This window comes from Pristis pectinata, chromosome 9 (assembly GCF_009764475.1).
Source record: "Pristis pectinata isolate sPriPec2 chromosome 9, sPriPec2.1.pri, whole genome shotgun sequence".
Lineage (NCBI taxonomy): Eukaryota > Metazoa > Chordata > Chondrichthyes > Rhinopristiformes > Pristidae > Pristis > Pristis pectinata.
The window spans coordinates 28,876,071-28,891,144 of NC_067413.1; the positions used below are offsets into that span (position 1 = coordinate 28,876,071).

Genomic DNA, 15,074 nt, shown 5'->3' on the forward strand with positions numbered 1-15,074 from the left:
TTGGGTAAAATATTCATTTTGATAGAATTAATTCGGCCAATCAATGATATAGAGAGAGGTGACCAACTTGATAAAACCCTTTTCACATAATACGATAAGGTGAGAAAATTTTCTTTAAATAAATGTTTATAGCTTTTGGTAATTGATATCCCCAGATAGGTAAGATGATTTGTTACAATTTTAAAAGGAATGTTAATATCAAGTGGTACCAGGTTATTCAAAGGAAAAAGTTCGCTCGTGTAAGTTCAATTTGTATCCTGAAAACTGACTAAAACAAGAAAGTAAAGAAAGCATAGGAGGTAACAAGGCTTCAACAACATTAGATATAAAAAGTAATAAATCATCAGCATATAACGAAACTTTATGGTTAATACCTCTTCTGGAGATACCAACGATATCTCTAGATTCTTGGAGAGAAATAGCCAAATCAAAGAGCAAAGGGCTCAAAGGACATCCCTGTCTGGTTCCACATTGAAGTTTAAAAAATTTAGAATTTTGAAAGTTAGTAAGAACTCGAGCAGAAGGGGATAAATAAAGTAATTTAATCCATTGGATAAAATCAGGACCAAAGTTAAATTTCTCTAAAGTTTTAAATAAGTAATTGCATTCAATCCGATCAAAGGCCTTCTCAGCATCTAGAGATATCCCACAATCCGATATTTCCTTAGACGGAGAATAGATAATATTCAATAAATGACAAATATTAAAATGAGAATATCGATTTTTAATAAAACCAGTCTGATCATCGGATATAATTGAAGGTAAAATGTTTTCCAATCTAAAGTTAGGCAGGGCCATACCACCATCCTTTTTTAGTTTTTGTAAGTATTTCTTACTTAATCTTGGGTTTTTATTCTGCCAAATATATGAAAGAATTTTAGAATCAATAGTGTCAAAAAAAGATTTCAGGACGAAAGTTGGAATCGCTTGAAATAAATATAAAAATTTTGGTAGAATATTCATCTTAACCGCATTAATTCGGCCTACCAATGATAAAGACAGAGGGGACCATTTAGTAAATAATTGTTTAACATGGTCAATTAAAGGCAATAGATTAGCTTTAAATAAGTCGTTATGTTTCTTGGTAATTTTAACACCTAAGTACATAAAATAGTCAGTTACCAATCTAAAAGGTAATTGCCTATAAATTGGGGTTTGCATATTTAATGGAAAAAGTTCACTCTTATTAAGATTTAATCTATAGCCAGAAAAAACACTAAACTGATCTAGTAGTGATAGTACTGCGGGGATGTAATATCATTTAAACGTAGGTAAAAAGAGAGTAATGAACAAACCATACTGGAAAGTACAATCAAAATGTACTCCAGTGGAGTTCCAGATAAGGTAACTAAGCAACAGCTTTGGCTGACAGCCCAAAATAGCTTCCCAGGAAGAAACCTACCCACCACCCAAAGACAGCAAGCCAGCAAAGAGACAGCTGGCACCTACCTAAAGACAGATTAACCCAAACTATCTCTGCTCAATAACTTTCAAGGTTAGTAAAATTAGAACCCAGTCATAACAATGAGCTAAAGAAACACGGTTACAAATGTAAAAAACAAGTGTCCTTATTTTGAAATGTATTTGAAAAAAATGATTAAAAAAAAATTGAAAAAGAATCAAAAAACATAAGCATCCAAAGTATTAGTAAGTGGTTACCAAAAAAATAAAAAACAGGAAATGTTCATAGAGAGGAGTATGAAATTATTCAATGGGAGTTTCCAAAAGAGCTGGGCTTCTCCGGGCGACTGAAACCATTTCTGCGAACCATTTTTCAGTATAATTCTGAGTCTTGCAGGGTAACGAAGAGACGGTTTGTAACCTTTCTGGTACAGATCCGACATGACCTTTTTAAACTTAACCCATTCGTTCATCACCTCGGGTGAGTAATCTTCAACGATTCTGATCTGACAATCTTGATAGTCACTCATTCCCCTTCGACGTGCTTCACGAATTAGAAGCTCCTTAGTTTGAAAATCATGGAGAGAGATGATGATTAATCTAGGTTTGACGCGTAGGGATTTTAAAAGCAAGTGATCAGTGTGCTCGATCAGTCTTAGGCAAAGATTCTAGAATATCAGGGAATAACTGAGTCAAAAGCTTTGCAAAGAATTCCGTAGGTTGATTACCTTCAGATCTTTCTGTTGAACCCAGAATTCGGAGATTGGATTTTCTGCACCTGTTTTCTAAGTCAGTAAGCTTCTGCTTTAATTTTTCATTATCTTTGGCTTGCTTTTTACAAAGGTTCTGTAAGTCATCAATTTTGCCATCCAAAACTGAAAGGTAGGCTTCATTCACTTTAATTTGTCCTCAATGATCTTCCAGGATTTTTTGAGTAGAGTCGGACTTGGAATTAAGCTGTTGAAGCTGCTTGAAAATAGCTTTCAGAGTTGCAGGAGGGACATCTTCCCTAGTGGTTTTTATAGCCTTAGCAACCCTTGTATTCATAATGAGATAAAAATCACATTTAAATTTGCTACTGAGGATGAAAGAGAAGGATTTCAAACCGGGTTGAAGAAGTAAAATATAGTGAGAGCAGCAGCAAATAGCTGTTACTCCACCAGCAGAGACTCTCCTGCTTACTTCACTTCTATCTTCCACCTTCAGCTTCCCTTCTCCTTACTTGATTCTCCTCTTAGATTCCTATCCCTCTTCCCTTTCCCAAAAATCTTAGCAAAATGCCCCTGGCATGGACTCCTGAAGACTGAATGATTTTTTAAGATTATTTTATGGGGATCTCCTTCAACCAAAACACTTGAGGAAATCATTTTTTGTTTAGGAGACCAAGAAATCCTCTAGAAGCAGGAAGCTGCTACATACCTTTTTACATAATAGACACCTAACATACACTATTAGTGGCATGGCCACCCAATAATTCCATTCTACGTTCTCTACAACATTCTGTGGAGCAGCTGGGATTGCCTATGGATATTATCTTGATACAACTGCTGGGATCACTGGCATAAACAATTCTGGGATTGTTGTTATCAAATCAAAAGAAACCTGTACTTACTGCAAGGACTGTAGTCTCTTAGTGTTACAGGATGTATACTTTGGTAATATTACAAGATGTTTTAATTGTTTTTTTTTTACAGACAAAATTTTTACTGTGGTGGTAATCAAACCAAATGCAGTTATTACTGGAATTGATAATAATATCAAAGAGCAGGTAAGTGATATAGGAACATACTAACATACCAATTCAGAGCAAGAATTAGGCCACTCAGCTCCTTAAGTCTGCTCTACCTATTCACAAGATCATAGCTGACCTGACTGTAACCTCACTCCTGTCTCACTGCTCCATGGTAGCCTTACACCATATTGCTTATTAAGTAACTATCTATCTATCTCTGCCTTAAAAATAGTTAAAGACCCTGCTTCCACTGCCCTTTGAGGAAGAGAATTCCAGTCATGACCCGTGAGAGAAAAAAAGTCACCATATCCCATCTTAAGTTTTATTTTTAAATAGTGACTCTAACTTCTAGATTCTCCACAAGATAAATATCCTCTCCATATCCACCCTTAGGGTCATAGGTTCTAAAGAGAATATGAGGACAAAAGAGAATATAGAAATACCCAGTAGATTTGGAACTTAAATGTTTCAGTGAAGTTACATCTCATATTTCTAAACCTCAGCGGGTGCAGAACACGCCTATCAAACCTTTCCTCATAAGACTGTTCAGCCTTTCCAGAAATTAGTGTAGTAAACCTCTGAACTGCTTCCAACACATTAACATCCATCTTTTTGTAAGGAGACCGATACTGTACATACTGCTCCAGATGTAATCTCAATGCCCTTCATGATTGAAGCATAACTTCCCTATTTTTGTATTCAATTCCCCTCGTAATAAATAATAACTTTCTGTTAGCTTTCCTAATTAATTGCTGCACCTGCAAGCTAGCTTTTTGGGAATCATGCATTAGAAAACCCAGATCCTATTGTTTTTTAGACCTCTGTGATCTCTCACCTTTTTGATAACATGTTTATGTCGTGGATATTTGTCCTGCCAAGTTAATAATTTCACATTTTCCAACATTACACTGAATTTGTCAAATCTTTGCGCACAACCTAACCTACTTATATCCTTTTGTAGCCTGCTTGCATCCTCTTGTGTTCTCTTCACAACAAGTCCAGTTGTCATATAATTCTAGTATTTTACTGCTTATTAAGAAACAATTATGTTTATTATGTTCTCTAAAGATTAGTGAGGCAGGATTGCAAATTATGGTAGAAGAAACAGCACAATTGACTGAGGAAGAAGCCAAAGAATTGTACGAATATAAAAAGCATCAGGTAAGCACTTTTCCAGAAGGGCAATAGTAGGTTATTGCTGATTATGCTACACAGCATTTAGGCATCAAATTATGTTGTAAAATAATTTGTGTATATTGAAGGTTTCAGAAGTTCTGTTTAAGAAGGGTATAACTGAAACAATGCACACTGCAGCTGCACATGGTGATTGTATGCTCATTGTCAGAAGAAAACAAACAAATAAGAAAAGAAGGCACAGTGGACATACAAAATTAGAAAATTGAAAAATTGAAGAACAAAAGTGGTAAAAAGGAAAGGTATAATGTTAACAGGTATTTAGAGATCTACAAAAGAATGCAAAGTAAAAATGAAGTCAGAGAAAAGAATAATTATGGATTGTATGCATATTTTGTAATTATTGCATTTAACAATTGTGTTCCACAGTTAATAGTTATAGGGTATAAGTGGTTAAGTTATCTGACTTTAATCTAGAGGCCTGAATTTGGATCCTACCTTAGCAGTTGTGGAGTTTGAACTCAGTTAATAATGTTGAATCTGGAATAGCAATGACTAGTTTTAGTAATGGTAACCAAAAAACTATTGCACTGTTGTAAAACCCCATCTGATTCACTAATGTCCTTTAGGGGAGAATATCTACCATCCTTATCTGGTTTGTCCTATATGCAACTCCAGTCCTACCACTGTGATTGGCTCTTAAAATGCCCTCTGAAATGGTCTAACGAACCTCTCAGCTGTCTAATCTAAGGATAATTAGGGATGGGAAATAAATGCTGGCCACAACAGTGCTGCCCAGATCCGATTAAATTAATATCCCTCTGATAGAATATTGTAACACTTCATTTGACTAACATTATGCTGTAGTTCTTACTTAATATTCAGATAACCTCTTTCTACTGCTGGATGTGGCAAGACAATAACACTTTCATTGGAAAAGTTAAAAGGCATCACGAGGGTCACTATTTACTAGATTTTCAACTCAGCCAGCCATATAATTACCATAGCTACATGAGCAGATCAGGGGTTGGGTATTTTGACTTGAGTGACTCACCTCATGACTTCACCATCTACATGCCTATGTCAAGGAATTCTCACTAATTGGTAGGATTGATGCAAATGTAAGAACACTCAAGAACTTAACAAAGGAACAAAACAGCACACTTGATTGGTAGTTCATCCATCACCAGTGCAGTATGGTACCAGTGAATGCTAACTTTAACATATGCTCACAGAGTCTAACAGCATGGAAACAAGTTCTTCTGTCCACCAAGCCTGTAATGACCATCAAGCACCTATTTGCACCAATCTATATGAATTCCATTTTATTCTCCCCACATTCCCATCATCTACCTCACAGATTCTACCACTCATCTACACACTAGGGGCAATTTACAGTGGCCACTTAACATACCAACTGACATGTATTTGGAACATAAAACATAGAACAGTACAGCACAGGAACAGGCCCTTCGGCCCACAATGTTGTGCTGAACTAATTAAGCTAATGATGCCCAATTATTAGCTTAATTAGCTAATTGGGCATCATATCCCTACAATCTCTGCATATACATGTGCCCATCTAGGAGCCTCAAAGTCCTCTATTGTATCTGCCTCCACCACCACCTCTGGCAGTGCATTCCAGGCACCCATCTCTCTCTCTCTGTAAAAACTTGCCCTGCAAATCTCCTTTGAACTTTCCCCTCTCACCTTAAATGTATGCCGTCTACTATTAGATATTTCAGCTCTGGGAAAAAGATACTGGCTGTCTACTCTAACTCTGCCTCTCATAATCTTATAAACTTCTATCAGGTCTCCCTTCAGCCTCTGCCACTCCAGAGAAAACAACCCTAGTTTGTTCAACCTCTCTTTTAGCATCTGCCCTCTAATCCAGGCAGAATCTTGGCAAACCTCTTCTGCACCCTCTCCAAAGCCTCCACATCCTTCCTATACTGGGGCAACTAGAATTGAATGCAATACTCTAGATGTGGCCCAACAAGAGTTTTATAAAGCTGCAACATAACTTGCTGACTCTTGAACTGAGTGCCTCAACTAATAAAGGCAAGCATGCCATACACCTTCTTTACCACCCTATCAACTTGTGTGTCCATTTTCAAGGAGCTATGGACTTGGACTGCAAGATCCCTCTGTACATCAATGCAGTTAAGAATCATTCCAATTAGCTATGTGCTTTCCATTTACATTTGATCTGCCAAAATGCAACACCTTACACTTCCCCAGATTAAATCTGCAACTGATCTATATCACACTGTATCCTTTGTCAATCTTAGAGCCATAGAGCCATACAGCATGGAAACAGGCCCTTAGGCCCTACTCATCCATGCCAATTATGTTGGCCAGCGAGCTAGTCCCATCTGCCCACATTTGGCCCATAGCCCTCTAAACCTCTCCTATCCATGAACTTATCTAAATGGCTTTTAAATGTTGCTAACGTGTCAGCCTCAACCACTATTTCTGGCAGCTCATTCCGAATACACACCACTCTTTGTGTGAAGAAGCTGCCCCCAATGTCCCTTGTAATTCTTTCGCCTCTGATCTTAAACCTATGCCGTCTTGTTTTTAGGGCCCCCCCCCCTTCTAGAAGAAGACTATGTACTTTCACCCTGTCTGTGCCCCTCATGATTTTATATACCTCTATCAAACCACCCCTCAATCTCCCACATTCCGGGGAATAAAGTCGTAGTCTATGCAACATCCTTGTAACTCAGGCCCCCAAGTCCAGACAACATCCTGGTAAATCTTTTTGGCATTCTTTCTAGTTGAATAACATCCTTCCTATAACAGGGTGACCAGAACTATACACAATACTCCAAGTGTGGCCTCACCAACTTCTTGTATAACTGCACTATCCACAACACCACCAGTCTTCATGTCATCTGCAAACTTACTAACAAACCCATCCACATTTTCATCCAGGTGATCTATATATATCACAACAGCAGAGGTCCCAGTATGGATCCCTGCAGAACACCACTAGTCACAAACCTCCAGCCAGAGTAAGACCCATTGACCACTACCCTCTGTCTTCTAAGGGCAAGCCAATTCTGAATCCAAACAATGAAGTCACCATGGATCCCATGCATCTTAATCTTCTGGATGAGCCTACCACGAGAGACCTTGTTGAATGCCTTAATAAAATTCATGTAGACAACATCCACTGCTTTACTTTCATCGATCACCTTTGTCACTTCATCAAAAAATTCAATCAAGTTACTAAAACATGACCCACCCCACACAAAGCCATGCTCACTATCCATAATTAGGCATGGTTTTCCAAATGTTTATAAATCCTATCCCTAAGAATCCTCTCCATTAGCTTCCCTACCATTGATGCGAGGCTCACAGTCTATAATTTCCAGGATTATCCCTATTTCCCTTCTTGAACTAAGGAACAATACTAGCTACTCACCAGTTCTATAGGACCTCACCTATGGCTAGAGGGGATGCAGATATGATGGTCAAGGCCCCAGCATTCTCATCTCATGCCTCTTTCAATAAGCTAGAGTATACCTCATGAAGCCCTTCACTATCCTCTATGTCCTTCCACTTGGTGAATACCGACACAAAGTACTCATTTAGGACCTCGCCCACATCCTCCACCTCCAAGCACATGTTTCCTCCTTTATCCTTGAGTGGTCCAACCCTCTCCTTCATTATCCTCTTGTTCTCGATGTATGTATAGAATGCCTCGGGATTCTTTTTAATCCTACTTGACAAGGATTTTTCATGGCCCCTTCTGACTGTAGTAGGGCTGTATTATAGACACCCCCCTATTAGTCAGCAGGAAATTGAGGTGCAGGTGTGTAAAGAAATTGCTCATAGTTGTAAAAATAACAGGATTGTATTAGTGGGAGATTTAAATTTCCCCAGGCCACCCAGAGTGTTAAGGGCCTGGATGGGTGGAATTTGTGAAAAGTATCAAGGAAAGTTTCCTAAGTCAATATATAGAGGGACCTACTCAGGAGGGTGCAATACTGGACCTCTTGGAGAACGAGGCATGGTAAGTAACAGAGGTGGCAGTCGGGGAGCACTTTGGCTCCAGTGATCATAATTCTATCCGTTTTAAGATAGTGATGGAAAAGGATAGGACAGGCCTACAGGTTAGGGTCCTAAACTGGAGCAGGACTAATTTTGAGGAAGTTAGACAGGATCTATAGGACCTCAGATTGGGAGAGCCTGTTTGAAGGGAGAGGAATGAATGGCAAGTGGGAGGCTTTTAAGAGTGAGATATCAGGAGTCCAGGGGCAGCATGTTACTTGGTAAACCTGGCAAGTTTAGGGAACACTGGCCGACGAGAGATACTGAAGCTCTGGTCAAGTAAAAGAAGGAAGCATGTATTGAGTGTAGGAGGTCGAGGACAAGTGAATCCTTTGATGACTATAAAAATATTAGGAGTACATTAAGAGGGAAATCAGGAGGGCAAAGGGAGGGTATGAGATGGATTTGGCAGGTAAGGTTAAGGAAAATCCCAAGAAGTTCTCTAGTTATATTAAGAATAAAAGGGTGGCTAGGGAGAGAGTAGGTCCCCTTAAAGTTCAGCAGGGCCACCTACTGTATGCCTCAAGCCACAGGAGATAGGTGGGATTTTCAAGGAACATTTATCCTCGGTGTTTACTGAGCAGAAAATCAGGGTTGCTCAAGAAATAAGGGAAACAAGTGGAGATGTTTTGGAGAACATTCATATTTCCAGGGAGGAGATATTTGCAGCCTTACAGCGCATTAAGTTGGATAAATCCCCAGGGCCTGACCGAGTACATCCTTGGACTTTGTGGGAGGCTAGGGAAGAAATTGCGCAAGCCTTTTTGGAGATATTTGCTTCATGGTTAGCCACTGACGAAGTTCCTGAAGACTGGAAGGTGGCTAACATCATTCTGTTGTTTAAGAAGGGTATCAAAGACAAGCCAGGGAACAATAGGCTGGTCAGTCTGACATCAGTGGTGGGGAAATTACTGGAGGGAATTCTGAGAGACAGGATCCACCAGAATTTGGATAGACAGAGTCTGATTAGGAGGAGTCAACATGGCTTTGTGCATAGGAAGTCGTGTTTGACGAATCTTTTAGAGTTCTTTGAAGATGTAACCAAAAGTGTGGATGAGGGTAGGACAGTGGATGTTGTCTCTTTGAACTTTAGCAAGGCTTTTGACAAGGTCCCGCATGGCAGGCTGGTCTGGAAGGTTAGGTCCCGTGAAATCTAGGGAGAGCTATTTAGGTGGATTCAAGATTGGCTTGGAGGTAGGAAGCAGATGGTGGTGGTTGATGGTTGTTGCTCGGAATGGAGACCAGTGACTAGTGGTGTGCCACAAGGGTCGATGTTGGGACCCTTTTTATTCATTATTTATGTAAATGATTTGGATGTGAATGCACAAGGCTTCGTCAGCAAGTTTGCAGATGACACGAAATTAGGTGGTGTTGTTGATAATGAAGAAGGTTATCGTAGATTACGGGGGATCTTGATCAGTTAGGGAAATGGGCTGAGGAGTGGCAAATGGATTTCAATGCAGATAAGTGTGAGGTGACGCATTTTGAAAAGTCAAACCGGAGTAGGACTTATACAATGAATGGTCGGGCACTGGGGAGTGTAATGGAACAGAGGGAGCTAGGAATAAAAGTGCATAGTTCATTGAAGGTGGTGTCACAGGTACACAGAGTTGTGAAAAATGTGTTTAACGCACCAGCCATCATTAGTTAGGGCATTGAGTACAGGAGCTGGGACATAATGTTGCAGTTGTATAAGTCGTTGGTGAGGTCGCACTTGGATAACTGTGTATGGTTTTGGTCACGCCGTTATAGGAAAGATGTGGTTAAATTCAAAAGAGTGCAGAAAAGATTCATGAGGATATTGCCAGGACTAGAGGGCCTGAGTTATGGGGAGAGGTTGACCAGGTTAGGCCTTTATTCCTTGGAACATAAGAGATTGAGGGGTGACCTTATAGAAATATTTAAAATTATGAGAGGCACAGATAAGGTGTTGACCTGAGGGGCAACTTTTCCACACAGAGGGTGGTAAGTGTGTGGAATGAACTGCCAGAGGAAGTGGTTGAGGTAGGTACAATAATAGCATTTAAGAAGCACTTGGACAGGTACATGGAGGGAAGGGGCCTGGAGGGATATGGGACAAATGCAGGAAATTGGGACTAGCTGGGTGGACAATGTGGTCGGCATGGACTCATTGGACTGAAGTGCCTGTATCCATGCTGTATTGCTTTATGGCTCTATGACTCTCCTAATTCCTTCTTGTTTTCTAACAACTTTATATTCCTCAAGGGCCCTGTTTGATTTTAGCTTCCTAAACCTTACGTATGCTGGGATGTGGGAGGAAACGAGTCAACCGGGGAAATATAGCTGGTAACAGGCAAACTCTGCACAGGTAGCACCAGAGGTCAGGATTGAACCCGAATCATTGGAGCTCTGAGGCAGCAGCTCCATTGCTTAACTGATCTACTAACAGTGTGACTGTGTCATCAGAATTTGCCAAAAGTTCTTAGACAGCACCATCCCAACCCTCAACCTTTACTGTCCAGAAAGTTAAGGGAAGCAAGTGCATGGGAATATCATCATCTTCGGGACACAGTCCATCCTGACTTGGAAATATTTCACAGCTTCTTAATTGTTGCTGGGTTAAACTCATGTAACTACCTGCTTAACAGCGTATTGGAACTACCTTCATCATTGCAGTGGCTCATTAAGGTGACGTGCAATATGTGATAGGAAATAAATCCATTCCAGAAATAAATAAAAATTACTACATTGATTTTATGGTCTTATGCAATCAGAAAATTGCACCATTGCACCAGAGGGGGTATAGAGAAGATTCACCAGGATGTTGCTTGGGATGGAGAGTTTCAGCTTTGAGGAAGGACCTGATGGACAGGGTTTGTTTTATCTGGAGTCAAGACTGGTGGGGACATGACTGAGGTATACAAAATTATGAGGGGCACAGATAGGGTAGATCTGCAAAAGACATTTCTCTTTAGCAGAAATGTCTATATTGGACAGTATAGGTTTAAGCTTAGGGGTTGGAGATTTAGAAGGGATTTGAAGAAGAACCTTTGATATACAGGGGGTGTTTGAAACTTGGAACTCCCTGCTTGATGCCTTCTTCAGCCATGTCATACACCTTCTTCACCACACTATCTACCTGTGTCACCACTTTCGAGGAACTATGTATTTGTACTCTTAGGTCTCTCTGTTCAACAACACACACCAGTGTCCTGCCATTCATTGTGTATGTGCTGCCCTGGTTTAATTTACCAAAATGCAACACTTTGCACTTGTGTGAGTTAAATTCCATCTGCTATTCCTTTGCCTATTTTCCCAGTTGATCTGTAATCTTAGACAACCTTCTTCACTGTCCATAACACCACAATTTTGGTGTCAGCTGCAAACTTACTAAGCATGCCACCTACACTCTCATCCAAGTTGTTAATATATATGACAAACAACAGTGGACCCAGCACTGATTCCTGTAGCACACCACTAGTCACAGGCCTTCAATCTGAAAAACAACTCTCCACTACCACCCTCTGATTCCTTCCACTGAGCCAATTTTGTATCCAGTTGGCTAGCTCATCCTGGATCCCATGTGATCTCACCTTTTGGACTACCATGTGGGACGTTGCTGAAGGCATTAGTAAAGTCCACGTAGACAATGTCTACTGCCCTGCCCTTATCACCTCTTCAATACACTCAGTCAAATTTATGAGATATGATTTCCCATGCAGAAAGTCATACTCACTATCCTAATCAGTCCTTGCCTTTCCAAATGCAAATAGATCCTGTCTCTCAGAATCCCCTCCAGTAACTTTCCCACTACTAACGTTAGGCTCACAGACCTGTAGCTCCCTGGCTTGTCCTTACAGCACTTCTTAAATAAAGGCACAACATTAGCCACCCTCCACTCTTCTAATACCTCAGCCATGGCTAATGAAGATAGAAAAATCTCTCCCAGGGCCTGAGCAATGCTTTCTCTTACATCCCACAATTTATTCCCCCTTTATGCATCTCAATACAGCCAAGACCTCTTCTTTTGTAATGTTAATATGTTGCAGGACATCACTGTTCTCTTCCATGAACTCACTGGCTTCCATGACCTTTTCCACGGTACATACTGTTAAGGTATATTCATTTAAGATGTCAACCTTCCTCATTACCGTCCTGTCCTACCTACTGGACTTGCTCGCTTTAACTTCTGTATTTGCCTTAACCTTCTCATCTGCCGCACTAGTACTTTGGATCCCACCCCCTGCCAGACTAGTCTAAAGCTTCCTGAGTAACTCTAGCAAATCTTCCTGCATGGATATTGATCACCCTCCAGTTCAGGTGCAACCCATCCCTCTTATACAGATCAACTCTGCCCCAGAAGAAATCCCAGTCGTCCAAGAAGCTGAATCCGTCCCTCCTGCACCATCTCCTCAGCCACATTCCTCTGCCCTCCTATTCCTACCCTCACGGGCATTATAGCACTTGAGTTCCTGTTTTTTAACCTTCTGTCTTACTCCCTATATTCACTCTTCAGGATCTCATCCCTTTTTCTACCCATGTCGTTGGTACCAATGTGTACAATGACCCTTGACTGCTCACCTTCCCCCTTGAGAATGCTCTGTAGTATAGAAATAGACGTGTGGGCAGGAAAGTTAATAAGAACACAGAAGTCAGGAGCACAGAGTAAGGAAAACGTAGTTATATCTGAATTCATTAAAGATAAGTCATGGTGAAAAGTGAGAAAATTTGAAAAGTAGAAAAACACTTTTGATAAGGAAATCACCAGGGAGTTTGGGAAGGTGGCATACGTTGAGGATTTTGAAGAGGAGGCAGGAGGGCTAGTAGACACTGAAGTCTTCACACAATAACATTTATAACACATTTAAAATATTTGAGTATGATGGTAACATGACATCTTCCTAATTCTCATGGTAAATCATTCTCTTGTGCAGCGAAACTATGAAGAGATCGTGCAAACAATGTCAAGTGGTGCTTGTGATGTACTGTTATTATCTGGTGAAATGAAAGGTTTTGAGTTTGATGTGGATGAAGCTGAAATTGCCAAAACAAATGACGATGACAGGTATGAGCTGTATAATTGCATCTTAAACATTGCTATCATATCTGCTTCCACTTTTTTTTTCTCATGGCCATTCCCCCATTTCTCATTTCTTTTTTCTTTTTCCCGTTCTTTTCTTTGGAGCAGACTCGATGGGCCGAATGGCCTACTTCTGCTCCCTTGTGTTGTGATCTTGTGATCACTACTTACCTAGGCAGTGCATCCAGGCACCTACCATTCTCTGTGTGATAGAGCTTGCCTCTAATTCCTCTAGATCCAGGCAAGTGGAGAATATTCCATCACATTCTTGAATTTTGCTTGTAATTGTGTATAGACTTTGGGGTGTCAGGAAGTAAGTCACTCATCATAATATACCCAGCCTCTGACCTGCTCTAGTAGTTACATTCTTTAGTGGCTGATCTAGTTGAGTATCTGATCAATGCTCACTTCCAGGATGTTGATAGTGGGGAAGACAAAATATCAAGGGTAAGTTGTTATACTCTCTTTTGTTGGAAGTGGTTATAAATTTGCAGTGCAAATATTTCTTGCCACTTATGAGCCCATACCTGAATGTTCTCTAGGTCTTGCTCATGTGGGTATATATTGGTTTATTTGCTGAGGAGTTGCTTATGGAATTGTACATCCTGCAATCATCAAGGAAATTCTCGCATATTGACTTTATGATTTGGAAATATGCTACTAATCCTTCATTATCAGTGGGTCTAAATCTTGGAAGTCCCTACCAAACAGCATGTAGTATTATCTTCACAAGAAGAACTGCAGCGCTTCAAGAAGACAGTTCACCACCAACTTCTCAAAGACAATTATAGATGGACAATAAATGTTGGCCTTGCTGAGAAACACTCAGATTCTGAAAATGAATATTAAAAATGGTCCTGCTGGAACCCAAACTGGGCATTGGTGAGCAGTTATTGGTGAGTATGTGTTGCTTGGTAACCACATGTGGTTATGCTTTGCAGCTTCACTAGGCGGTACCTTCCATCACTTTGCTGATGGTTGAGATGGATTTATTGGGCTAATTAGTCAGATTGGAGTTCTCCTATTCTTTGGAAACAGGATGTACCTGAGCAATTTTCCACACCGTCACTTAGATGCCAATGCTGTAACTAAGTTGGAACAACTGGGCTACTCATACAGCTAGTTCTGGAGTCCTGGTCTTCAACACTACAAGTTGAACAACACTACAAGAGTTCTTCGAGGAGGTTACCAAGAAGGTCGATGATGGAAAGGCGGTGGACATTGTCTACATGGACTTTAGCAAGGCCTTTAACAAAGTCCCGCATGGGAGGCTATTCCAGAAGGTTAAATCACTTGGTATTCAGGATGAGATAGCCAATTGGATTCAACAACGGTTTAGCAGGAGAAGCCAGAGAGTGGTGGTAGATGGTTGTCTCTCTGACTGGAGGCCTGTCACTAGTAGTGTGCCACAGGGATCGGCACTGGGTACATTGTTGTTTATCATCTATATTAATGATTTAGATGATAATGTAGTAAACTGAATCAGCAAATTTGCAGATGACACCAAGATTGGGGGCATAGTGGACAGCAAGGAAGGCTATCAAAGCTTGCAGCATGATCTTGACCAGCTGGGAAAATAGGCTGAAAAATGGTAGATGGAATTTAATGCAGATAAGTGTGAGGTGTTGCACTTTGGGAGGACAAACCAGGGTAAAACTTACACAGTGAATGGTAGGGCTCTGTGGTATGTGATAGAATAAAGGGACC

At 40.4% G+C, this 15,074-nt stretch overlaps 1 protein-coding gene across 1 annotated transcript in view; it reads left to right on the top strand.

The window, feature by feature from the left end:
* LOC127574465 (thioredoxin domain-containing protein 6-like) overlaps positions 1-15,074 on the top strand; it is a 91,372-nt gene that overhangs the window by 22,192 nt on the left and 54,106 nt on the right. Inside the window, exons 8-10 of the mRNA XM_052023484.1 lie at positions 3,096-3,169; positions 4,202-4,294; positions 13,222-13,352. Of these exons, the coding sequence (XP_051879444.1) occupies positions 3,096-3,169; positions 4,202-4,294; positions 13,222-13,352 (298 nt within the window). The remainder of the gene's footprint in view (positions 1-3,095; positions 3,170-4,201; positions 4,295-13,221; positions 13,353-15,074) is intronic.